Below are 26,189 nucleotides of genomic sequence, written 5' to 3'. Positions count from 1 at the left end.
GTAAGTCTGCATTTAGCTAAGCTTTGGGAGTTATATGCACTTCAGAAGTTACTGCAAACTTCTTGGTATAATTTTGACCACAGTAACTTACGGTGTTTTTGAGGTTGTGCTGGAACATCAGGATCTGATCATTCAAACATGATGCTTAAGTCAAGAGGCAAAATAAAGCTTTGCTATTTGTTTTATCCTGATCCTGTAAAATTGTTCATGTGTCCAAAACGATAATCTTATCCCTCTGTTGCTCCCTGCTCCTGATATTGTGGATCCTTGTGAGATTGTGCATGTGTATGAATTCCTTCTCTCCAGATTTGGTTGAAAAAAACGAATAATGGTTTTTATAATGTTTTCCCCATGTTTTTATTCAATGGCTAGTGGAATGATTCTTTGCACTGTGACAAACCCTTCCCACATGTGCGTGACAGCTTCTGTTTTGCAATGGCATAACACAATTGCATCACCAGGTTTCAGTAGATGACAGGAGGCGAGTGTCACTACGTCAGCTAGGCTCTTGGACAGAGTGCAATTTCTGTTGATCAGGTTGATAGGTATGGAAGGTAAATTCCATTACTGAGCTCTTTATTTCTTCTTGTCTCAGAGCTCTGCACCTCATGCAGTGATACTACATTCAACCGAGGTTAAACATCACAGGTGGACCAACATCACATGTGAACCAAGAAGGTGTGTGGTGGTGTGAGAGCTGGAGCTCTTCAGAAACAAGCTGAGGGTGCAGGAGCTGCTGGGCAGCATTTGCCCTTTCACGCCATAACAAACTTACGAAGAAACACGCTTGGGACCTTGTTTCAACCGCAGACGTGCCAGGTAAGCAAATCATCTTGCCTGGTCGTGCCTCAGTTTCTTTGCCTGGGATGCACAGCTGTGATTCTTGGCCCTTTTCGTAAGCACCTGGATATACAGCCAAGGAAAAGCTTTTACGTGGCAGGGCTGCTGCTGACTATTTCCCTTTGCCTGCAGTCATTATGTACTTTCCAGCTCCACCCTCACCCAGCAGTGTGCTGCCAGCCTCCTGCCCTCCGCCACCACCTTCCCAATGGCTTTCGAGACTAAACCTCCAGGCTTTTGGATTTGGCCGGGGGAAACAGTGGAGGGGGAGGCGGGTAAGGGTGAAGGCTGACGCGGGGATGCTTCCGGGGGCTGGTGGTGGTGCTCCGAGGGAAGTGATCCCCGAAGGGGACATGAAGTGGTCCAAGGGTGGTGGGGGGTGTCCTAAGGGGGAAAACGCACAAGGATGCTCGGAGGGGGGGGCGGGATGCGGCACTTCCAGGAGGTTCCGGGGAGGGAAGCGCTCAGGGAGGTGCCGGCAGTGGGACCGCCCCGGGGGTGGTGGCGGTGACAGCTACACCAACACGTGCCCGCCCCGGGACCGCACTCATAACAGCGTGCAGAGCCGAGGTGAGCCGTGCGGAGATGGGCGGCTGAGGGATGCCCTGGGGTCTTCCCGGCACGCAGGTAACCCCACTGCTCTGGGATGGGGGGGTGTACCCTCGCCGGGCTGGGAGCAGGGGTTTGCCGCTGTGCTCGCTGCTGCCTGGCACCGGCTACCGGCGGCTCTGGGGCTTAGCGCGTCCTGTCCGTGCTGCTTTGGGTACCGAGTGCATCCGCTTCGGAAGAAAGACCACAGCTGGATGTAGTAGCAGGGTGTGTGTGTGTGTATGTATTTATTTTTTTATCTATCTATCTATGTTAATGCTTTTTATGTTGTTGGTTTGGGTTTTTTTCCTTTATTTAATTTTGGCGTGGTGGTATTTTTTTTTGTTTTCGAGAATCAAATAGGTTGGAAAAGATCTTTAACACCATCGAGTCCAACCTTAGCCAGGACTGCCAAATCCACCACAACCTTGGAGACATAGTGGATTTGGCTCATTTCGTGCCAGCCAACTTGCTGCCCTTGTTCATGCTTTCCCAGCTATCCAAGAGATCTAACTTCATAGTGGAAAGCTCATGGTTACTTTGTGCTCTGCTCTGTATTGCTTTAGTGATGCTGCATGGGATACTTGGACTTTGTGTTAATGTTTCTGTTGTTTACATGAGGAAATTATGCTCTCCTTTCCCTGCCAGCTTTCCCTGAACTGATTCATCCTTGTGTGTACTTGCTTACTGAAATTGGTTTGGTTGGTTGTGGACTTTAGTTAAAGAAATAAGCTACTTAATAAAATGATCCCCAAATGAAAGCAAACAAAGAAGAAACACAAGTGCAACAATGCAGCAAAGTTGCTTTAAGGGGACCTTTGAGGAAACTTGAAGATGTAGGGTATAGTTCTTTAAAAAGAATATCTGTTCATGTGCTTGTAATGAGAAATATTGTAGTTTTTCAGTGATGTTCACATAGCACAACTGCAACTGGCAAGAAACCAGGTGGTGCTCCTAGTTTTATGGCAGTCAGTTGTTCAGAGCGCACTTGAAGCTGAATTACTACTACATGGCATTAGGAAAGTAGAAATTCTCACCTGAATAATTTTGTATTAATTTTCCATGGTTAAGCTGTAGAATTTGTCATGTATTTTACAGTGATTTTGGTTCATTCTCAGGAGATGATACTGTTCAGTGGGTATATCCAGCTGTCAGAATGAACGAGTGTATGAGTGATAATCTTGTTTGCTATCTTGCTGCTGTTCAATAACATGACAAAACAGAGTATCGTAAAGCAAATAGACTTCAATATGATGTAGTCTGAAGATGATTCAGTAGGTGTCGTTTCATTTTGCAGTTGATGTGTGAAGAAGAAAACACAGAGAGGAAATGAATTTTATGTAATAAATTTTTTGGCACTTCATTTTTTTTCATGGGACCGGTAAATTTTGTGCTGTTAAGAAGTTTTAAGCTTTGATTATATGGGGGAAGCTACAGAATAGTTTGTAGTTTTGTGTATTCAAGGTGTTGATTAGGAAACAAAGGCAGGAAGAGGGGTACAGCTGTCACTGACAGTAGGTGCAAGGCCAGTGCATAAGACAGTAAAGAGGAATAGAAGCATTGCTTATCATGTCCTTTGAGGTAATTATACCATAAACTGGCTCAACTTAACTGCATGTTGTTTTTTTCCAGTGGCTTTTATATTTAATAATGCAAGCAGCAGCTTTCCAACTAACTGCACTGATGAAATTCCTCTTACTTGAACAGATAGTTATTAAAAAATGTACCTGCTCAGGCAAGAAATGCTCCCGAGGAGAATAGCGGTTGTGCTTTGAATACTGAAGTTCGCTGGGATTTGGGGCTGTCTGCGATGAAGCTGGTGTTGGGCTGTGTGTGTGGCCGGGGTAGGCTTGGGATGAGGGATAAACCTCACTCCTGAGACTTCTCAGTTCTTCCTACTTTGATTTTCAGGCAATATTGAGTGTCTGCTGCTGCTGCTTTAGTCTGTATTGTGCTGATTTGCCCTTCTTATCTCTAACACTGATTTCTTACCGATAGCTGAAGGTTGTCATGAGACCTTCACTACTGGCTGTGAACTTCATGTGGGACATGTATGAAGAGAGGCTGAGAAAGTTGGGGCTGTTCAGCCTGGAGAAGTTGCATGGAGACTTCTATACTAGAGCAGCCTTCTAGTATCGGAAGGGGGCTTATAAGAATGCTGGGGAGGGACTCTTCATTAGGGACTGTAGTGATAGGACAAGGGGTAACAGGTTAAAACTTAAACAGGGGAAGTTTAGATCGAATATAAGGAAGAAGTTTATTAAGGGTGGTGAGGCACTGGAATGGGTTGCCCAGGGAAGTTGTGAATGCTCCATCCCTGGCAGTGTTCAAGGCCAGGTTGGACAGAGCCTTGGGTGCCGTGGTTTAGTGTGAGGTGTCCCTGCCCATGGCAGGGGGGTTGGAACTGGATGATCTTAAGGTCCTTTCCAACCCTAACTATCCTATGATTCTATGATTCTGTGACATAGGCAACAAGTTGTGCTGTCAATTTGTTAGTAGAACCTCAGATTTTATGCACTCATTTCTATACCACGAGCTAATTTAAGGCCTGGGCTTTGAATTTCAGTCTGCCAAGGAACAGAGAGGTGGGGTTTCTCACCATCTCCATGCTGGTTGTGGTCCCTCTGCCTGGGCAGCAGTCTGCTGGCATGGGAGAGAGGGAAGCTTTACCTTAGTAGAGGAGAGGGAAGCATGCTAAATATGCTCTGTATTTCCTCCACGCCTTTTCCATCCTTGAGTGGAAAACTGCTCCCAATTTCCTCAGATTTGGAGGATTTACATTGGCACCCTTCCCACATTCCCATTTTACTTCCAGTTGTATTTATTAGATAACACACTTGTATAGAAGCTTGTTTATAAGCAAAAGGAACATTTTTCCTCAATCTCTTCCTACCAGAGTTAAGCTGTGAGATGTTCCCTGGGTCCCAGGGGGCTGTTTCTCAAGACTAAATTGGTCCTTGCAGGATTGTGAGGATGTTAGAAGCCTGAGTGCCTTGAACTTTGATTTGAAATTGAGTATTGGCATAACAGCGACACTTGAGTGCGCCTCTATTTTCTAAGCTGTTGATGCTATAAAATCAAATCATAGAAGCAGAAGGAATATTCATATTTAGGTCATTTGTGTGTAAAGACTTTCTTTCCATCTTCCCAGTTGATGTCAGTGTGAGAGCCCTAATGAAGACTGGGAATGATAAGAGAAACTGAGATTAGTGTCCTGTGTTTTATCAAATGATTGATCACCTTATTATATGCTTGGCAATTTCTCTTTAGAAATTAGTTTGGGTGTAACTACAGGTTCACCAGCATTGTCACAGAGTGGGGTGATTGGTGTGTGGGCAGGAGGTTTTGGTCCAATTTAGGGATAAGTAATAAGGAAGCCTTGTTAATGGAGACTTTGTGTTAGATGTTCTCCATCCTTCCCTGGATCTTGGTACCATAGTAAGGCACTATGGATGTATTCAGAAAATGCATTTATCTCAGAACCCCCCCAAAGATCTTGTATGCCTGCTTTGTGTGGCAGTTCAGTTGTTTGGATGGTATAGCAGTAACCAGGCTCTGTGAATGATCTGTGATTTTCAATTAAAATGAATTATTAGAGAGGATAAGGCAGAAGTAGGCAAAATCTGAGTGATACAGAGTAAATATAGAACCATTATTCATAATTTCAAATAACGGCAGATTTTAAATAGGTGAGAATAAAGGAGCAAAAGTAGATTATTTTTTAATAAGGTACTTATTATGTACAGTTTATCTGTGGAACTCACTACTGCAGTATCTTTTTGTTGCTTATGAATTTTAAAAGTTGTTAGGGAAATTAATAGAGAAAAGGTATGCTAGGACTGTTAATAACGAAGATGCAGGTACAATTTCTAGTGAAGCAGTCCCTAAATCCCAGATTCCTGGAAGCCAAGAGAGTATTTTGCAGGTAGAATCATGATGATCTCCTGACTTTATATTCTTCTAGCATCTGCTTTTGGTTAGAGTTAGAGGCAGCTTAATGGGCTAAATCTCTATTTGGAGTGATGTATTTAAATTACATGATATATGTGATGAAAGTTTGGGTGAGTTTTTCTCAGATGACCACTGCTTTGTCCAGAACAATTCCATGTGGGTCAATGTTAGACATAACTTCAATTTTCACACATAGGGGAAAACCTGCAGTAAATAATTTGCTTAGTGCTGTGTTTCCTTAAGTTTTGATTAACTGCCGATTTGTAGCCATCTGTTAAGAGCACAGATTGAGCTGACATATTTCAAGGCTACACAGCTGCTGCAAAGCTTTTGTTACTTTATCACTGGTGAAATAATTGGATTATTGTGTGAAAATCTGGAGGATGTTAAGATTTTGGATTTGATTTGTTTTCTTAAATGTATACTGCTTTTTTTTAAGGAAGTTTTTCTTTTTTATTAGCTTTACATAAGAAATCTCCTGACATGTAGGCATTGTTTTAACCTTTGGTTTTGATGCTTACACCACCTCCTGTTAAACCTGCATCAGGGCTGATGGTGATGAATTGTGTGTATCCTCACTTTCCCATTGACTTCTGCTGCTGCTTGTGTAAGGAAAACAGACCTTTGAGCTGGGAGTCTTCAAGGCTGCTTGTGGAATTGGAGCTGCAATGTTTCCAGTTTGGTTGTGTAGGTGCCTGGAAAGGACCAGACAGGTTCCTTGTGTGGATATTTAGGATGCACAAGATGCAGAGGAGAGTCTCTGGGTAACACTCTCTGGTGGTCCTTAGATAAAACTAGTTATCTTGATTGTTTGCCTCTGGTTTATGGTTGGTGTATGGTGAGAGTTGGAGCTAAGTGACCTAGAGGGTGACTTTTCTGCCTGCTGTGGTGGATGCCTGTTTCTTATGTATTTACACAGATGCTCCTTCGCTAGCTTGTTTCCACTTTCCCACAAAAACAACTTGTTAAAATACAAGCAATGTGGGTTTTGAGATCTTTGTTTTGTTTGCCTTTTGGGATGGGGGAAAAAAAAAGGGATATCTTATTCATATCCTTCCTTTCTGGAAAGTACTTGTACCCTTGACATTTCTTCCTGTTGCCCATTCCTAGGACCTACATTTGCAAAAGTAAATTTTGCTTTACTGGAAACTTTAGGTTTGGTCAGACTTCATTGTTTTCAAAATTCTTGGAATTGTATGATCAGAGATAAGAGCTAATTTAGAAGTGAAAGATTTCCGTCTCCGTGTGATACCAGAAATTAAGAGGCAGAAGCGGTTCTGTCCTTTCAGGATTTGTGGGTGTGTGCTTTCATTCCTTGCTACTAAATAAATAAGCCCCACTCTAGAAGTAAGCTCTAACCAGGACAGGTTCTATATAATCTATATTGTTTGATAATCTCTTAATGTAGATGGATGCAAATGAGGTGGCCATACTAATGTATTTGTTGCCATTGATGTGGAGGTGGCAATGATCTCGAGCTGTCAGCAAGGATGGAGTAGACTCTCTTAGATCATATTATCAGGGCTGTGAGTTATTTTTAAAGCATTTGGGTTTAAGTGCAAAGGTATTATGGAACTCAGATCTTTGACATTTTATTGGATACAAGTTCCCCTTAAAATAAAATCCTATGAAACCTAACGTTTTTGACAAGTTAAATTAAAAATATCCAAATGACTGCAGTAACGTAACTCAGCTCTTTGTCGCTGCTTCCCTGGGTTTCAAGTGGAATGTTTTCTTGCTGTCTTCCCTCATGGGAAACATCTGCAGAACCAAACGGCAAATAATTAATGCTCATTCAATAGCAGGCTTTGTTTCCAGTTTCTTGTACTTGGAAACAATTAACTGTAGAGTTTTGTTTTGTCTTGTTTTTCTGTTTGAGTGCAAACATCTAATTCCAGTTACATATTTTAGTGGATTCTGTTGAAATCCTGCTGTTTGGGATTGTGGTTATAATGGGTGCCCCCCACCCAAACTCAAATAGTGGTAATGGTGGTAGTACCTTTTTTAATGAATAAATGACTGAATTTTGTTCAGGTTTGTAAAACAATGATTAAGGACACAAATCTCATTACAGGCTCAGGGAAGACATTTGCATTTTGAACTGCAGCCTGTTTCCTCCAGTTCAGGAAGTTTTCTGGTTCCCAAAATCAACCACATAACCCTGGTTACCTCATAGGTTTGTTTGGGGTTTTTTTGTCAAGTATATCTGGTCTTTAATACTGAGCAAATAAAAGCTGAAAAAGATCAAGCATTAACATACATAGGTGTAAAAGTTGTTCAAATCAGAAAATGTTCAAACCTATTTATCTGGCTGCAAGCACTTTGTTTTAGGATACTTGGCTGTATCTGCTAGACACAGGTAACTGGAATGTGGATAGCTCTTAAATCCATTCAAAACCATTACTAAGCATTACTGCATTTTTAAAGGTTTTTACTGACACCTTGCAAAAGTTTTGGTCTGAGCTCTATGTGATTTTAATCCATGAACTAATCCAGAGTCTTAGGCAACATGGTCTAGTGTGAGCCATCCCTGCCCATGGCAAGGGAGGATGGGACTAGATGATCTTAAGGTTCTTTCCAACCCAAACCATTCTATGATTCTATAGTTATGATAGCTGAATTAAAATGCCTTTTAGTTAGTATTCACCAGAATTTAACATCCAGGATGAGTAAGCTGTACCTTTTGTTTGTTAATTACCGGCTAAGTGGTCATAATTTAGTCATTAACATTTGAGAATACATGAATGGGGCATGATAATGAGAAGTGTAGTGATCAGTTTGAGCTGTTCTAAACTGTCTTGCCTGGAGCTTTGTATAGATAAAGGAGGATTAAAACCAAAAAAACCCACTGTGGGTAGCAGTATACAAATGAGCAGCCGCTGTGGTTGGGCAGCATGAACAGGGAGATACAGATATGCTTAAGGGAAGGTATTTAAAGTTTACCAGACTTTACCCGACCCTACTTATGGTAAGTTTACCCTCGATGAATCAGGATTTTTTAAGGACTCTTTAATGTGTTTTCCCCAATAAAACAGTTTGATTTTGACAGATGTTAACATCTTGGGTCCACCACCTGGATGTAGCATGATGTTTCCACTAGCTCTGTTTGGACCTAGGATGTGTGTTCTTTAGTCTGCTGCAACTGAAATGGGATAAAAACAAACAAACTCAGGCTCTAAATGGAGAATCTCTTAAATTCTGTTAAAAATACTCTGTTGGCCTGAGACACCCAAACCTCAACACGAAAGGTGAACACCATATCATTTGATGGTGTACAGTGGGAGTGAATAATGCTCTTAAGGATGTATGCAAGTTCTGCCAGGAATCACTGGTCCATAACAGTGTTCCTCAAAGTGTGGGGTGTTTCCTTCCTCCCTCTTCTTCCAAAATGCATTAAGGGGTGTGTAAATGATTAATGTTTTGTGCTGCAGGTGGTGGAGTGAGACAGGCATCAGACACTGCTGTATGATATCCCCCTTTGGCCCTGACTTCGAGGCAACAGCTCCAGCAACTGTTTTATGCAATGTGATGATGGTTATACTGGGTGAGATCAAAGGTCCATGTCCCTAGGGCCTATCTTTGACAGTCACTGAGAGGGCACATGGTTAGAACAGTATTATACCAAGGAAGCCCTTACTGAGGCCCACAGAGGGCAGAATATTTTGGGAAATTGTGGATTAGAAACAGAAAACACTGGAGGAAATAAGTGACTGGAACACCAGTGTAATGCCAATGAGCCTAATTCCTACATAACAGTTGCTTGTAACTACAATGAGTACAAAGGTGTGCAAAATGAAAGCTACAGAGCATGTCTATCATATAAATCAAATATCTTAGAAGGAAAGTGAATTTTGAATTACTTCATTAAGCACAAGTAAGAAGCATAATACTAGCTCAGCTGTGCCAGTGTTTCTGGTTTGGGGAGCTTTTCTGATTACATCACTTCCAGGAATGCACTACAATTAACAAAACCAGGCTTTATTATAGAGGTGAAGTTCTCTGAACTTCTGCAGGCAAAATCCAGAACAGCTTATCTAATATATTGTAGCAAATTCTTGTATTTTAATGTTTGGCCATTTTTATTCAAACTTAAATTAGTTACTGGGTTAATAGCTTGTGGTTTTCTTTAAATGATGTCAATATTTTGTGGCTTCAGCTTTAGCAAACCAAACCCCCAGTGTTAAGACTCAGGAAGTGCTAAACTGTAATTGCCAATGACAGTGAGTTCAATTTACCAGCTTTATCTGCTGTTCTCAATGGAAAAATAATGCTCTAACAGAACCCAGGGACAAGGTGAGTATTTCTAGTGCCAGGAGGCTGAAATCTCAAATGATGTATGAAAAGATAAACTAACGTCAAGGCTGGTTCTGTACTGTTGTACTGTGACAAATGACTGGCATTTAGAGATGTGTGCTGGCATAAAGTTTAGTCTCTCCAATTGGAAAAAGAAAAGTTTAAAGGAGTTTTCAGGTTTATGCTGCCATTTATGTGCTGAATGTTTTACTGTCATGAGTTCAGGAGTGCCGTGTGATTGGTTTTAGTTGCATGTGTTGGCTTCTTCATATTTAAAGTACTAAGTCTAGGATTCAATATTTTCACTAGAATCATAGCTATGAATAAGGAGGATGAAGTTCCTTTAGTGCAAGAGAAACATGATGCATTTATTGCTTTTCTGTGTAGAACAATTTTGCTAATGGGAGTTTTGGCATATTATTTACCCAGAAGTGAGGCTTAAGCAAAAGATGCTTTCTTGATGTTAGTGACTAGTTTGTATGTATCTTTTTGATGTTGCTTATTATCAGACTAGGTTTTTTGCTTCTTAACTTTATGAAGTTAGCCATATAATGTATGGCCTAGTCTTATTATCTAAGCTACTGTCATCTGTAAAAGCATAGCTTATTACTGAAGGTTAAAATTCCTCTTAAAATTGCCTTTTTTCCCCTTTCTGTAGCAGGATCTAGAGTCACTTTGTAACTGGATTTAGAGTAGCTGAGGATCCGTGAAGTCCACTAAAATGTTAATGTATTTTGAAATGGAATTATGTGGGGGAGCTTTGTCTTTAAGTTACTGTGCTTGTAACATGGGTGTAAGTACGCAATAGTTCTGCACATAGTCGATTTCTTAGAGACTGAAGAAATACTGTGTGTCTTCCAGCAATATATCCCTAGAAAAACACACCAGTGACAATGAGGGGTTTTTGTTGTCTCTCCACAAATAAACACTTGTTTACCAGTTAACAGCCTGGAGGTCAGACACAGATTCATTGTGGCTATGAGTAAGTGTCTTCTGAGGCTGAGGATCTGATGACTGCTTTGAATGCTAAATATTTGTTTTAATCTTCAATTAAAGTCCCCTGTGCTTCTCACAGGCTTTCAATTTCATTTGTGGTTGTGGTCTCTGTGCTGTTAACTGGGTTCAAACTGTGTGTGATACTGCAGGAGATGGCACTGAAACCCTCAAACATTTGGCTTCACCAGGAGCTTCCAAAGGGCTTTATTCATACGTGGGTTTTCCAGTTTCCCTGTCAACTTTCTCAGTGGTGATGCACGACACCAGATATCCAAGTGCAGTAATTTTCTGTAAGGTAACTTGTGGTTCTTACAGAAAATGACGATTATTACTGGTGCAATTCTCTCATTCAGTGATACACTACAACACACCAACCCTCTATTTTCTTTAAGGGCAGTTGCCTTCAGTCTCCTGCCTTTGTGAATTAGGAGACTGTAAAAGCACTGATTCATTTTATCTACGGAGATACCTGAACCGTGCTGAGATGTTAAACGTGAAAGGACGTTTAATCACACAGGTCAATACAGATTCAGAGTAATCTCAGCTCTCCTGTGTATCCAGCTTTAACTGTGATCTCTGGCCCTGGCACGTGCCACATTGCTGTTGGGAAGAGGAACGTGTTGTATTAAGGAAGGAAAGAGGGCAAACTGCATCAGCCTGCTTAGCACGAGCTTTTGTCCTGTTCAAGTTTCATCAGGCCATTTCTGTGGGTCAAAAGTGTTCTGTTTAGGCCACTTTGATAAATCCTTGTTAAATAAAGTACCATGAAGAGCTTTTAATAGATCTTTCCTATATATAGCCACTGAGTTTTGATAAGTAGTGTGACAGTAGCTATTTAGGGAGCATTACTGGCTCACACTCGAGTAATTTACATAATAAACATTAACTTCTTTTATTTAAATATGTGACTTAAGTGCTAGTAAAAGGCACACTGGCTGATTTGGCCTCCAGTGGAAATGAGTCTCCAGTTTCCTTCCTAGGTTTGTTTTCCCTGAGAGTTATGAAAAGGGATGGTCTATTTCTGGGCACCTCTTGTTATAAAAATATACCTTTTGTTATAAAAGAGGTGAGCACAGACTTGAAGGAGAGAGTGAGGAGGAAGGAGGCTGCAGGGCTGGATTCCTACTGGAGCTCTTCTTCAGGGGCACCAGCTCCTGCAACACTTTGTCCCCATCTCTCCTGATCTTGTGTTGCTCCTCATGTGAGCCCTGATAAATCTCTCATTTCTCTATTTGTTTTAGAGCTTTCCTTATCTCACTCTTACTCTGCTTGTGCCTACAACTCTCCTTCCCCTGTCTGCTCATCTGCTTTTCCTCTACCCTTGCTCCTGGAGGTGCTCTGCACTAAGTACTGCCTTTCCCAGGGATCACCTGAATTGACTGGGAGCAATAAGGCAAGTTATAAAACAAACCTAGCCAGTGGTGAAGAAGCATCCTGATTATTAGCATGATCTCGGCACATGGCACTGTGCCTTCCAGGGGCAGGATCTGTCACTCCAGGATCTTGGAATCTGGTTTAATGTGCACTTCATCCCCTGTGGCACAGGGCAGCAGGAAGCAGATCTTCATGCAGAGGTGTCCCCAGAGAGGTCTGATGCTCAGACCGTGTGTGCTGTGAAGATCACATTTAATTGTACCAGCTTGGTACAGTGCCATGAATTAGACTGAAAAGATTGAAGGGGTCTTCTGGCTTGCAGAGGTATGATTGCATGCTACGGTATTTTGAAAGAAGCTGAAAGGGTGGAAGAAACTTGTGAAATATCTTTTGTAAAGATACACCCAAACACTTCCTCCTCCATTTCCCCCATACTCATCATTTTTCGTTTGGTTTAGAACAGACAGAAACAAAGCAAAACCAACACTTTTATAAGCTGGAGGCAGGTGCAGGGTTGGTTGTGTTTTTTTGGTAACTTTCACTATCAGATGCTATTTTAAGATGCTTGTAGCAGCTGATGGTTCTGTTGCTTCTAACAGTTACTGTCTGCTCATAAACCTTGAGAAGAAAGCTCTCCAGATTGTGCAAAAGAGTCTCTAAGGAGTTCGAGCATCTCTGTTCCTCTCTTGTGTGATAAGTGGAGGAAGATGTGCTCATTTTGTGTGTTTGTGAAAGATGGAGCTTGTCACGTTAAAAAATGAAAGTCAAGTGTGGGATCAGAACGCCCAGAGCCTAATAACCAAGGGGTCTGTTAACCACCTCCCTGCTCCAAAGCAACAAACCCAAACCCTTAAAAACCCCAACAAAACAACAGTCTGTCTTAAGATGCCTGTATTATCTGCATGTAATAAGCAGTCTTTTCTTAAGCTTTGTATTTACCCTGTATAGTATCAGTGATCTGCAAAGACTGTGGGTTTCTTTCAGCTTACATCAAGAAAATAAGGCTGCTTTTTTTGGGCCTCCTTATTTCCATTGAAGCATATAAAATTGCCTGTTATGAAGCAGTTGTACTAATTTGGCTAACAGCAACAGGTCAAGTTTTTACTTTAAGTTTAGCATCCTGCTGCACTTTGCAAATGAGTCTGTATCAATAGGGCAGCATAAAACTAGGATCTGTATCAACTCACTGGCATCATTTGAAGCCCTACAGGGAAGCTTGAGCTCAAACACAGTGGCAAGATGTGGAAGGTGGCCAAGACATAACCCTGCTTTTGCAGCAAGTAACCGATGCAATGAAGACTTTAGCTACACTTCAGCAGTGTGCTCCCTTTGATGCTTGCCAGTACTAAATATATTTGTAATGCTGATTTCCCCAGGGTAATTAGCCTATGCAGCATCAGATTGAAATCAGGCTTTTTCTGGTGTCTTATCAAATTGAAGTTCAGGTATTTACCATATGCTGTAAGACTGAGCTGCAGGAAGAAAAGGTGTCTTAGTTTCTCAATATTGTGATGTATGTATCTAATTCAGAGAGGAATGGTTTCAGGCCCACCTAGGTCAGCCTTTTGTTTTGGACTTTATTCTGCAACAGTTGAAGGTTCTGATAATCCAAGGAACATCCTGACCCTGGTAAAGTACTCTTTTCTTTTAAATGTTTTAAATATCATATATATGAGTGTGGTTGGTGCTGGGTTTGGAATCCTCCAGGATAAAATAGCAGCTCTGAACAAAGGGTTACTTTATTTGGATGATATTGTCTTATTGCTGTGGCTGTTGATGCTTATCATAAAGGTACTGTATTTCCAGATACCATAAGCTATTGCAAAGAAGGAAGTGTAGGTTTCTTTTTCTAAAGTAATTATACTCATTAGTAATGTTTTATATTTGACTGTGTTCTAGACACAGTGATGAGAAAATACTAAATTCTGCAGGTTTATCTGTTACAGAAATAACCACCCAGCACATACAGCTGTTACTCAGCTGAGAGTTATTTTCCTGATACGAGGAATGATTTGATTTATGAGTGCTAAAGCCAGACAATGGAGTTTATAGCAAGAAGTTGAAAGAAGGGTGCAAAAAGAGGATCCCACTCCTTTCTTCCACTCCCTTGTCTCCTTCTTGATGTCTGTGTTTTTTAGCACACAGAATTCAGAAATGGTAAATCAAAAAGATTATATTCTTATTAGAGTTTTCAATAGCCAAATACTGTGCTGTCTAGCAGAAGTGTAATTAGCTTTGTTTGTGGCTTGAGATATCATGTGTTAGGTTTTCATCTTAAGTGAATCTATGCCAGGCAGGCAGAGATTGGGGTGAATATCCTATGCCAGAGCACCCAGCATCAATAGAGGTTTTGCAGGGAGGGAGTTTTCATTAGTTCCTTCCAGTTTGAGCCTGTGCTGATGCACACAATTGAGGAGCATCTTCCTAACAGCCTCTAATGCTTGTTAGTAATTTCAGCTCCAATGGATTTAAATGTTGGCTACTCTTTAGTTGTAGCTGAAAACATGAATGAGGCATTGCAAAAATGGGTGGCATGTGAACTGAGCCAATGTTTTGACCTTGATTAGATAAGCAAATTGAATACAATAATTGCTAGACTTAATGAAGGTTATAGTAGGGGTGGTGGTACTCTCAGTTTCATTCTTCTCACTGGCTTTGGAGGGTGCTTCTTAAAAGCAGGGAGAGTTTCAGGGTGCTTCAGTGAACATTGTGCACTGCTGGGTGCTCAGGGAATGGTTACTTAGTGAAGAAAGACAACATATTCCATAATTTCCAGTATGTAAATCAGTTTGGTTTTGTTTGCTACTTTAGTTACGTTGGGTACTTTCATAATGTTTTCAGAGTATCTTGTAGTATTTCTCACTTGTGGCTTTCCTGGCTTCCTGACAAGACAGTAAGTGAAACAGAATTACAGAACGGCTTCCCTAGGCTTTCAGTGGTGTTTGAAGTATTTCTTATAGCCACCTGTTATAACATCTAAAAAAATCACTTAGCTCTAAATATTGTAACAGCTTAAAGGAGACTTAGAGTGATGGAAACCAAAACACATTAAAAAAAATGGCAAGGGCCATAATTAGAATATACTTAAAGGAGGATAAAATGCTAGAAATATTTGTTGTATCAGTCAGATGTGAGCTGTGACCACCTTTTCCATCACTAATGCTTTCCCTTTTGCCCCCAAAAGAGGAGGAAACAGCAAAAGAAAGCATACAATAAAAATGGCAAGTGCAATTAGAAGTGGTCTCCCTGAAAGAAGAGATTAAACTATATGGATTCTTCTGAGCATTTGAGATGTAACAATATATTAAAGAGAAGACTGAAGAAGATAAGCTGAAAAGAACTTTTCCTTTCCTTACATAAGAACAAGAAATCATTCAATGAAATTAAAACTAACAAAGTTAAGATTGATAACAGGAAATGTTTCTCTTTTATTACTGCTTGCAGATTTTTGGTACAATGTGCCATTGATGTGGGGAGAGAACAGAGAGGCCAAATTTAGACCAAGAATTTGGCAAAGTACGCTTTCCCCTCTGGTTGCTTAGGGAATATTTGGCAATATGGTTGGCACCAAACTTCTGAGGCTGTGGAAGGAAGAGGGAAAACTGGCCTGTGGAGGATAAGGAGTATGTGAACAACATGTTGGTACAGAGAACACACTTTTTACAAGCAAGGGAGAACTTACTTCTTAAAAATTACATGTTTCTATTGATGATGTTGCAGTATGGAATAGTAGAGGAAAAAATGATGTAGGAATTAAGAACAGTTGTGTGTGTGAATATGTTCTGGTGTAGCATGGGGGTATCCATAAAGCCTGGCACTCCTGGCTCCAGCACTGCACTGGGGAAGGAGGGTGGTCCCATCCCTGTTCTTCCAGTGATCTCACTGGAAAATAAGTCTCTGGTCATGGTGGTGATGGTTTTTTTTTCCTGCTTGAACTGGTGAACTGGTAAAAGTGTCACTGTGTGGATGGCTGATGCATTTGCCCTTCAGACTGTATTCACCCTTTTCTCAGATTAGAACAGGTTGTGTACTGTTATTTGTGTATTATAACCATCATTTGGATTAATTTGTAAATACAATATTTACTCCTGCAGCAGGAGTGTGGGTATAAGGTGGAGTATGGCCAAACTCCTTGGCAATTCAGGGATGAGCTTACCTTTTCTGTGGCCTCAGTTCAGGCAATCTGCTGCTGCTTATGCAGTAAATATCACCTCTGTGTTTTCCTAGTGTGGGAGCTGCTAGGTAACTGGAATCATCCTCTGCTGTTCTGGGCTCAATGCAAGTGGGTCTCAGATACGCAGTATGGTCCCCTGCACCATCCTTGCTGCATAGCCATTTCTATTCAGCAGCAGAGGGAATGAAACTGGGAAAAAACATTCAGCTTGGGGAAAGTAACTGAAAACCTACAGGAATTGAGCCCACTGCTGAGAAACAAAAACTCGAAGTAAAAAGAAAACCAGCAGTGTGTGGTCAAAATGAGACAGGTAGAGAATAACAGGAAGGGAATAGGAAGCAGTAAGAGCCTAGGGAAGTGGATGCTGAGTGCTGCCCTGCCTTTATTTACAATGTCTTCACTTCAGTGTGTTTCTATGCATGTAGGCGAGCAAAGCGGAGAGCATTGGCAGGAGATGAGTTGTTTAAATGAGTCCCAACAGTGTGTTTCATAATGTTTTGTGCAAATGTGTTTAACCTCATCATTTCTGTTATTGCCATGTGATGCAATGCTTCCAAGGAAGCCTGTGGCTGCCTTGTCAAGCTTTTGTTTAAAGAGGGAAAAGCCTAAGTGAAAGCCACAGGCAGATGAGAGCAAATTCAGCCATGTCTCTGCTGAGCTTGTGCAGGTATCGCGTGCTGCTCCAACAAGGGCATCCATCCATCTCCTCCAGTCAAATGTGGTAGGGATGACATTTGTCTCCTTTCTTCCTCTCTGTAAATCTGATCATTTTGTACTTCACTCTGTAAATCTGATTAATCTTGTACTTTCACAGCAAGAAAAGAAAGCCCCACCATGACTTTGTTTCTTTCTCTGTGAGGCTCAGAAAATTGCTTTTGCTTCTTAGTGGTGATGTGAGGTGAAAAAACCAATTTCAGTTTGTTCATGTGCTCTTTGATACTAGGGCTGAATTCCAGAGGTAGAGGTGAAGATACTGTGTTAAGCTGATGTATCTACACTAGTACTCCTTCCTATTTGGGCAAAATCTGTTACTGCCTTGTGAATGCATGTAATACCATTAAGGCCTATTAATTTTATATGGAATATAATGATACTGTTATTACTCATATATCAATATAAATATGGGGAAGACTGTGCAGCTTTAATTACATAGTAATACAGTTAAAGTATTTTTTTTGTAGATGCCTGAACACTCTGCAAGTATAATGGGGTTAGTCATAAAATTGTTTAAGTATCTGGCTATAAAACTTCATTCAAATTAATTAATGTAAGAGATTTCTTTGAAAGCAGACAGTGATTTCTCTGTCTGCATTCATTCAGCAGATGTATTTCTGTTGCCTGTTCTGATGTTTTCTCTAGTGATCAGGAAAACAGTGGAATAAGTAATTTTTGGTCAATGATGCAAATGTTAGAATGTAAATACACTGCGAGTTTTGGAAGCAGTAGTCATGTAGTTAATGGGTATGCATTTCTCAGGCCACAGGTATATACTCTAACCACTGTACGTGTGTCTTTGGTACTGTAAAGGGGTAAATCTGCAGATTCCATCAGCTTTTTGTATCAATGAGTTTTGATAATGGTTTGACTATCTCTGCTTCACAGAATAAGGATGGTTGCTCAGTTGTTAACTGCGACAGACGCTGTCCGTGAGGATATTCCTGTGCACAGAAGGGTCCATTCGGCTGCTTCCTTACAATGCAGATACAGTAGGTGATTTTGTTTTGGCTCTTCTTGTCCCTCCCTACTGTAAAAGTGCTCAGTGTGAGCCAACTCAAAGGCGAGTCTGCCAAGAGGTTTCAAAATCTGTGATCCATCTGGTTTTCTCCTCATAGTCTCTCATTTGCCTTCATTATGAGGAAGATTAATTCTGCCGTGGCAACTTTCACTGGCAGTGGGTTAACATAAGGGAGTGTTTTGGGGTCTCATCTGGGATTTTTCATGCCTTATGTGTCCTCTTCGGTCTCAACCACTTAGTTTGTGGAACTTGTCCACTAACACATGAAATGCATATAGCCTAGGAAATAGCCCCCAGTCCCCTACACAGGCTGGAAAAACATCATCAGAAATTACAGTGCCAGCTCTGACAGCATTTTTCATGTGCTAGCATTATCGTGATTTCACTCCCACCAGTAAGTTTTGTACAGAAACAGTTTCGAATTGAATAAATCTCAAAACTTTCTCTAACTGGGACTTGGCAGAAGAAGAATTATAACATTTCCCATTAGCAATCATAAAGCAGTGGGCAGACGTTGCATTTTAGTGTAGGATTAAATGCTTGTTCCGGCTGTTTTCCACCTAGATAATCAAGCCTACCCACCAGATCAACATTGTATTTGGGAGCACTTACTAATGCAGTATGCTTTGTTGTAACTGTTTAGAGAAATGACTGAAAGTTTCAAGATGAGACAACATGAATCATAATCTTTGGCTTCTGTTCACTTTTATGATTGACTTGCCTTCTTCCTACGTTCCTTTTAGCCCCCCTGGGAATTGTTGAAGCTGTTCCATGCTGGAGCATCGTGGTTTAAGCCCAACCGGCAACTCAGAACCACTCATTGCTGAGCTTTCGCTTGCAGCAATGGACTTGGATAAACCATCTGTCTGGGGATCCCTGAAACAGAAAACCAGACCATTCCTGCGAAACCTAAGTGTGAAGAAGACAAAGAAAAGGTCCAGCAAGATGGTGGAGAGGAAGGTCCGCTCCTTGGACCGACGCCTCAGTGTGTCTGTGCCCAACATGCTGGAGGTGGAGACTGTTACAGAAGAAGAAACCACTTATGTGAGTACTCAGGTGTTCTCAGACTGCTCTCCCAAGAGCTTCTCCACATCTGTGATGTCCATGAAAAGCAGGAACTCTTCAGTGAAGCCACTGGGAGAGGACTGGCCATGGGCATTGCAGCAGGTGTCACCCACGGAGGAGGCAGTCACCCACCCGGATGCACAGGTTGCAGGCAGCCCTGTGTCCGAAGAGGAGAGTAAATCCAGCACCGACCTCTTTGAGCTGCTGCAGAGCACTCGCCTGAGCGCTGCTCTGACGGACGAGGGGGCAGAGGTAGGTGGCTTGGGCATCAGCCAGGCTCTGTGGCCCCATTGGGGTTGTGCTTCTCCTCAATTGTCAGGGTTATAAAGGGATGGAGTAGGGGGCCCTATTCAAGGAATGAATGGGGGGTAAAAATAGACATAAACCGTACGTGATATACAGATTATTGGAGACTAATTCAGCTATCCTTCAGTCATAGAATCCTAGAATGGATAGAGATGGAAGGGAACTTAAAAGTTCATCCAGTTCCAATCCCCTTCCACTAGATGAGGTTGCTCCAAGCCCCATCCAACACTGCCAGGGGTGGGGCAGCCACAGCTTCTCTAGGTAACCTATGCCACCGCCTTGCCACCTTCATAGTAAAGAATTTCTCCCTTATGTCTAACCTAAATTTACTCTCTTTCAGTTGAAAACCATTCCCCCTTGTCCTGTCACTACATGCCCTTGTAAAAAGTTCTCTCCAGATTTCTTGTAGGTCCCTTTTAGGTAAGACTGTTAGAAGGTCTCCACAGAGCTTTCTCATCTCCAGGATGAACAAGCCCAGCTCTCTCACCTTGTCTCCAGAGCAGAGGTGTTTCAGCCCTCTGAACATTTTCATAGCCTTCTCTGGACTTGCTCCAACAGCTCCATATCCTTTTTGTGTTGTTGCTCCAGAGCTGGATGCAGGGCAGGATAGTAGGGGAGAATCACCTCCCTCAACCTGCTGGACACGCTCCTTTTGTTGCAGCCCAGGATGCGGTTGGCTTCCTGGGTAGTCTGAAGCTACAAAAGAACCCTGTTTCAATTTGTTTTTTCTTTATTCTGGCAATGTTATGATCCTTCAGATTTGCTGGAATTGCTTGTTGAAGTCAAGAGCCGTTGCAGCTCTCTGGGCTCTGAGAAGTGTTGCTGACACATTTGCCATAGTTACCCTTTTTGGTTAGTATAGCTTACCAGGATCAGTTTATAGCAAAATCAATTTATCTTCTGCCCATGCAAGGTCCAGCTGAAGGCAAGAGGTAAAAGGTGATGGGTGAGGTGAACTCGGCCTGTACCTGGAATTAACCACGGAAACCATGTGATGGAGAATGGGGAACAGGTAGCAGCATGCTCAGGGCTGTCCTTTGGGCTTGAATTGTGTTTATTCAAAGCAGTGCAAAACAGAAAGGTTTCTTCCGCATTCCCCATCTTGTCCCCCTTATTAAACTTACTCCACCTCCGTGGTCAGTACTTCTGTGACTGGACATGATGTCCCAGGAAGAAGAGGATCAAAGACCAATGTGCTTCAAATCTGGCATGAACTCGTAATTCCTGCCTGGCCTGGGCAAAGTGGGGAATCCTGTGGAGTTGCACAATCACTTTATAATATACACAGCAGATGAATGTATGAAACAAAATGTCTTTCATTTATGTTCCGTGGAACTGTTGAGTTTTGACTGGGCAGGTTAGACTTGGAACTTGCTGAAGCCTTTTTCCCATTCCCTAGTTGTTACAGCTGTGCTAACTGCTTTGCATAGTCATCTGAGATACAAAAATGGGAAACACGTTTTTGGTTTAAAGCCCTCCTTTGGGATCGGTGATTTCACAGGTTAATCATAAGTTTTTAACTGCATGATCACAATGATAGTTAGTGCTGCCATGGGGAAAATAGTCTTTTCTGATACAAAACTGCTTGTTCTGCATCTTGAAGGTCTGTGTATTCTTATCAAAGCAGTGTTAGTCTGTTGTGATGCAAAGTGTCAGACTGGTAGTGACTGACCATCACTTCCAGTTCAGTGTTGCTGAATTGTTAGCAAATTTGCTTCAACTTACTGGACTGTACCATAATGGCCTTGAGTTGCACCAGGAGAGGGTTACATTGCACATGAAGAAAAATTTCTTCATCAAAAGGTTTATTAGGCATTGGAACAGGCTGCCCAAGAAAGTGGTAGAGTTGCCATCCCTGGAGGTATTTAAAAGACATGTAGGTGTGATGCTCAGGGATATGGTTTAGTGGTGGGCTTGGCAGTGCTGGGTTAACAGCTTGACTGGATGGTCTTAAAGGTCTTTCCCAACCTAAACTGTTGTATGATTCTGTTATTATTCAGAGGTCTACATAAGAAAATTAGCTGAAATAGCATATAACTTTTTCTGTGCTTAAACCTTACTCTGAAGTTGTAGCAGCTCAGTACATGGTAGGTTGAACATTATGAATGTGTCATTATTTTAGGAGTTCTCTGATAGCTGCAGTCCTTTCCTGCTGTTGTAGGTGGTAAAACTGTAACCTAGAATTTACTGCAACAGCACCAAAATTAATCCTAAATCCTGCTTTGACTTGGGGCAAACTAAGTGCTTTAGGAGAAGGAGGTACCTGTATAATGATGGAATAGCTTAACTTCACATCAGGTTTCCTTCAGATGCACAGCCCTGAGTCTGACTGATTCTCTGCAGCATTTATATCTTTCCCAAAACGTGTATTTGTGTATGTGCTTGTGTAAATCATTTAGTATTTACTTCTATGGCAAATCATCTTGCTGTGTGAATATCCTGCCTTCCTTTCGGTAATCTGCCTTCATTTACAACTTTCAAATGCATAAACATTTTTTTCCTAAAGAATATATAATAGAGTGTAAAGCAAAAGAAAGTAGAAATGGATAAGGAATATTGAACAAATTTAGTTATATTTTCAATTGAATTTAGTTAAAAACTCAATATTCAGTTTTTCTGTACTTCACTGACCACTACAAAATTTGTACTCCACGTGCCTTGGATGGGAACAGTTTATTGTGGAAGTTGTTGGTCTCCTAATAGTGGATGGGATTGCCATGCGAAGCATGACAGTAATTCCTATCTTTCTTTTGGGAGCATCATTCACTGATCAGTGAAATAAATCAGGAGGAGGAAGGCAGATCTCTGGAACAAAACAAACTAAAAAAAGCAAAAATGTAGGTTGAGCTTTCTTCTATCCCTCTGAATTGCTTGTCATATGGCACCTACTCATTTCCTGGTCATCTTTGGTCACCCCATACCATGAGATGCTTGCCAAGCATCATTCATGACTTTAATGTGGGCTCATGATTTTTACACTCATCTGAACAATCAGTACAGAGCTGCCAGTGCTCAGATCGTGCCATCTTCCATGAAGGCTCTTGCCACAGTACTGTATTTCCATTTACTAAGAGATTTACTATTTCTGTTCAATATTGCAGCCCAGCTGTGCAAACTGGAGGATGAGGAAGCAACAGAAATTGCATTGAACCCCTCCCTAGAATCACAGAATCATAGAATTTTAGAACAATTTGGGTTGAAGGAACCTTCAAAGGTCATCAAATTCAGCCCCCTTGCAATGAGCAGGGACATCTTTATCTGGATCTGGTTGCTCAGAGCCACATCCACCCTGATTGGTTCATGTTGCAAAGGGCACTATTAGTGCTACTTTATGAGCTGCATTTTGGTTTTGGTTCTATGTCATTGCTGAAATAACACCTTGCAGTGTGTCACTGGCAACCAAAAGCCTCATCCTGTTGCTGATGCACTCTGTTCCCTTTCTGCCTTTCTTCTGCAGAAAACAAGAGGAGATAAAGTTACAAATCTCATCAGGAGGAACATTTGATTGATTTATATATATGTGTGTATGTGTATATATGTATACACACACTCTCTTGTTTGATGTGTCTTTACACAGATGTATTTGGAACTATGACCTGCTTGGTGAATGTGGCCACATTTGCTTGTATATTAAAGTTCAGAAACATCACTGTAGTTAGATAAAAATCTAAATTTCAAAACCATATTTTTAGTGAGGCTTTTGTCTATATATTCAGTGGGCTCACTGCAGTTGTGTACTTAAACTAATAGCAATTTACATTATGTGGAGCTAAAATGAAAAATTAAAGTTTTTAAATTTAAAAGTTATAATCTTTGTTCAAAACCTGATGTAATGCAAGTAAACAAAAAGCAGAATAAGCACAAAATCATAACTTTGAAGGTAATATTATTATGAAAGATATCAAGTTAGCAGAGGGGGTGCTTATTATAATTTCAATGCAGTTTTGTGATTCTGTGTTTATGCCATGTAAAACAAGCTGTAAAGAGAAACCATTATCAGTGCCAGTGATGGTGCCTGAAGGAGATCCCTGTGAAGCCAGAGACTACAAGAAATGCTAAGTTTAATGTACACAAGTGAGATTTTATGCATACTAGTCAGGAAATTCCCAGTTAGGGTTCCCCTAGCAGCCGTAACTCAGCTCTGTTGTGCGAGAAACTTCTGCTGCTGCTCTTTATGATGATGATTTTTCTACTTTTAATGTGTTTTTTGCAAGGTGGCCAGGTTACGATAGCTGTGGGAACCATAATGTTAAATTTTGTCTGTCATGCAAGTAAAATTTCCCTTGCAATGCTGGATTACTCTACTTCCTGATATTCAAGATATGTATCTGGGAGGAGGAGGAGGAGAATTACTACACAAAAGTGTATTTGTATTTATTTCAGTGTATCAATATCTTTAAGATTTATGATCTTTGGTGGTTCCTTTTTTTTTCTTCTATTAGTATAGTGCTCCACACAATGCAGCTCGCATCTGAGAAATTTGGATGTTACCATGTTGCACATAATGACATTTTCACATGAGGATCGAATTCCACCTTGTGTGCATTTCTGTGGACTGAGTTTATTCTTAGCATAAATCTTTAGATTTGAATGGGCTGTGATTGCCCTGTGTTAGACCTAACGTGTTGCCCAGGCACGTAGGTCCTCTTCAGCTAAACTGATGAGCATAGACTCTTACAGCAGTCAAAATAGCATCAGATGGGTATTGACTGATGAATCCCTTCCATATGTCCAGACAGTCTAGATGCCGTGCCACCATAGCCTCAAGTTTTTAGATGAGTCAGTAGTTGGGAAGAAATGTTTGACTTCCTCTCCTATGCTGGGCACCGAATAAAATCTTTTGGATCTTCCAGTTACTGCACCAAGTACATGTCCAACATCTGTTTTCCCCTTTTGTCTTGGTTTGACCCAGCAGACAGCCAAACACCACACAGCTCTTCACTCAACTTCCCCCTGCGGTGCAAGCCACCATCTCCCATACCAGAGAGCCTTTCACGGCTTGGCTTGCTTGATTGCAGTTCATGTTTCTTACTCATGCTTGCATCAGTTCCAGGCTACTGGCCCTGTTATCCCAGCATTGGATCAGCCAGGTGACAATGTGCATGCCTGGATGGCAGCTAAAATATTTTTGCGTATCTCACAGCTCACTCAGAGATAGGGATCAGGTTGTTACCACCTCATTTGAATTCTGTGTCTTGTCCTCCTGCTCTTGTGATGGCTTTCTTCACTGTAGTCCCTCTTGAGCATACTGAACAGAACAGAGCAGGGCTCTGTAGGCATGCACCAAGCACCAGCATGTTGCAGTGATTTGTGTCTCTAGAATTGCCAGGGTGACAGCATCACTTGTTCAGAGGTGAAGTTCCAAAACATTGGAGGTGCCTACTGGCCTAAATACTTGCCTGTACTATCTCACCATTCATAACTATCCAGCCTTGGGGTAGATCTCTGAGTGGTATTCTTAAATAGTTGCTGAAGTTTAAACAAGACCTGAAATGCATTCCGGAGTAGGAGACATATCAACAGGAATGTGCTGGTTTGAACATCACAAGGATATTCAGAACTGTCAAGGGCTGTAGTAACTAACCTGGATCCTTAAATTATTGTTGTCTAATTCATTGTATTGTTTGTTTTATAGTACCCATGTGGAGAAATGGATTTAGACTCTTCCACATCATCTCAGATTTTTGATGATAACATGGTAAGGCCTTTCATTTTAAAGCATTTTGAAACTTGATCAGAAGCACAACTTTATCTTTAGGTTCTTCCTACAAATTTAAAAATCCAGCAGGTGAAGAAGCCTTCTATAGATTTCCCCAGTGTGGTATTGTCCTGGGTTCAGCAGTAGCAGTCATTTTTCTCCTTAGTAGCTAGTGCAATGCTGTGTTTTTGACTTTCAGCCTGAGAACGACACTGATAACACTGATGTTTTTAGTTGTTGCTCAGTAATGTTTACTCTGACCAAGGACTTTCTGAGTCTCATGCTCTGCCAGGGAGGAGGGGAAGCCAGGAGGAAGCAGAGACAGGACACCTGACCTGAACTAGCCAAAGGGGTATTCCATACCACAGCATGTCATACTCAGTACATAAACTGGGGGTAGTTACCCAGAAGGGCTTGATCAGTGCTCGGGTCTGGTTGGGTGTCAGCAGGCGGTGAGTGGTTGTATTCTCTTCCTTTGTTATTTCCCTTTTTATTATTGGTGATAGCAGTAGTGATTTGTGTTATAACTTAGTTACTGGACTGTTCTTATCTCAACCCATGGGAGTTACATTCTTTGAATTCTCCTCTCCATCCTTCGGGGGGAGGGGAGGAAGAAGGAGTGGGACTGAGCAAGTGGCTGTGTGGTTCTGAGTTACTGGCTGGGCTTAAACCATGATTTTGTTTAATGGTGATTTTGTATTTTTTGGTTTGTTTTGTGGGTTTTTTTTTTCAGTAGTGCAGAGCAGTTGCTAATGTTTTAAATAGAACCAAATGTTCTGGATTTTTTCAAGTAGTCTATAATATCTGTGTTATACTGATAATGGATGAAAACATCATGGTAAATACTTAACTGGCAGCCTAGGAGCAAAATGGATTAATATAAGGACAGCAAGTACCTGAATTTGGCTGTAGGGTTTGTCAGGCAACAAGAGTAATTTTAGGGCAGTGTGAAAAGGCAGTGGCAGTTTTGACACACATTTTGCATATAATGCATGTTTGCCTAGCCCAGACGAACTTCTCTACCTTTGCCCTCTGATAACATCTCAAGTGCTGTCCAAAGGCTGTTTTCGCTGGATTATGCTGAGGTGTGTAACCTGCCAGCATCTCGCATGAACAAGAAGCTTCCTGAGTTTTACTGCAAAACCTCACAATCAATGCTGCCTACTGCT

General features: G+C 41.3%; 1 protein-coding gene across 1 annotated transcript in view; it reads left to right on the top strand.

The window, feature by feature from the left end:
- Positions 1–1,404: 1,404 nt before the first annotated feature.
- Positions 1,405–26,189, top strand: part of MCTP2 (multiple C2 and transmembrane domain containing 2) — a 122,438-nt gene continuing 97,653 nt past the window's right edge. Inside the window, exons 1-4 of the mRNA XM_005148772.4 lie at positions 1,405–1,467; positions 17,819–17,922; positions 18,695–19,268; positions 24,958–25,020. Of these exons, the coding sequence (XP_005148829.3) occupies positions 18,723–19,268; positions 24,958–25,020 (609 nt within the window). The 5' untranslated portion in view covers positions 1,405–1,467; positions 17,819–17,922; positions 18,695–18,722. The remainder of the gene's footprint in view (positions 1,468–17,818; positions 17,923–18,694; positions 19,269–24,957; positions 25,021–26,189) is intronic.

This window comes from Melopsittacus undulatus, chromosome 9 (assembly GCF_012275295.1).
Source record: "Melopsittacus undulatus isolate bMelUnd1 chromosome 9, bMelUnd1.mat.Z, whole genome shotgun sequence".
Taxonomy (NCBI): domain Eukaryota; kingdom Metazoa; phylum Chordata; class Aves; order Psittaciformes; family Psittaculidae; genus Melopsittacus; species Melopsittacus undulatus.
The sequence above is the reverse complement of the archived record's forward strand: the minus strand, read 5'-3'. Positions and strand labels throughout refer to the sequence as shown.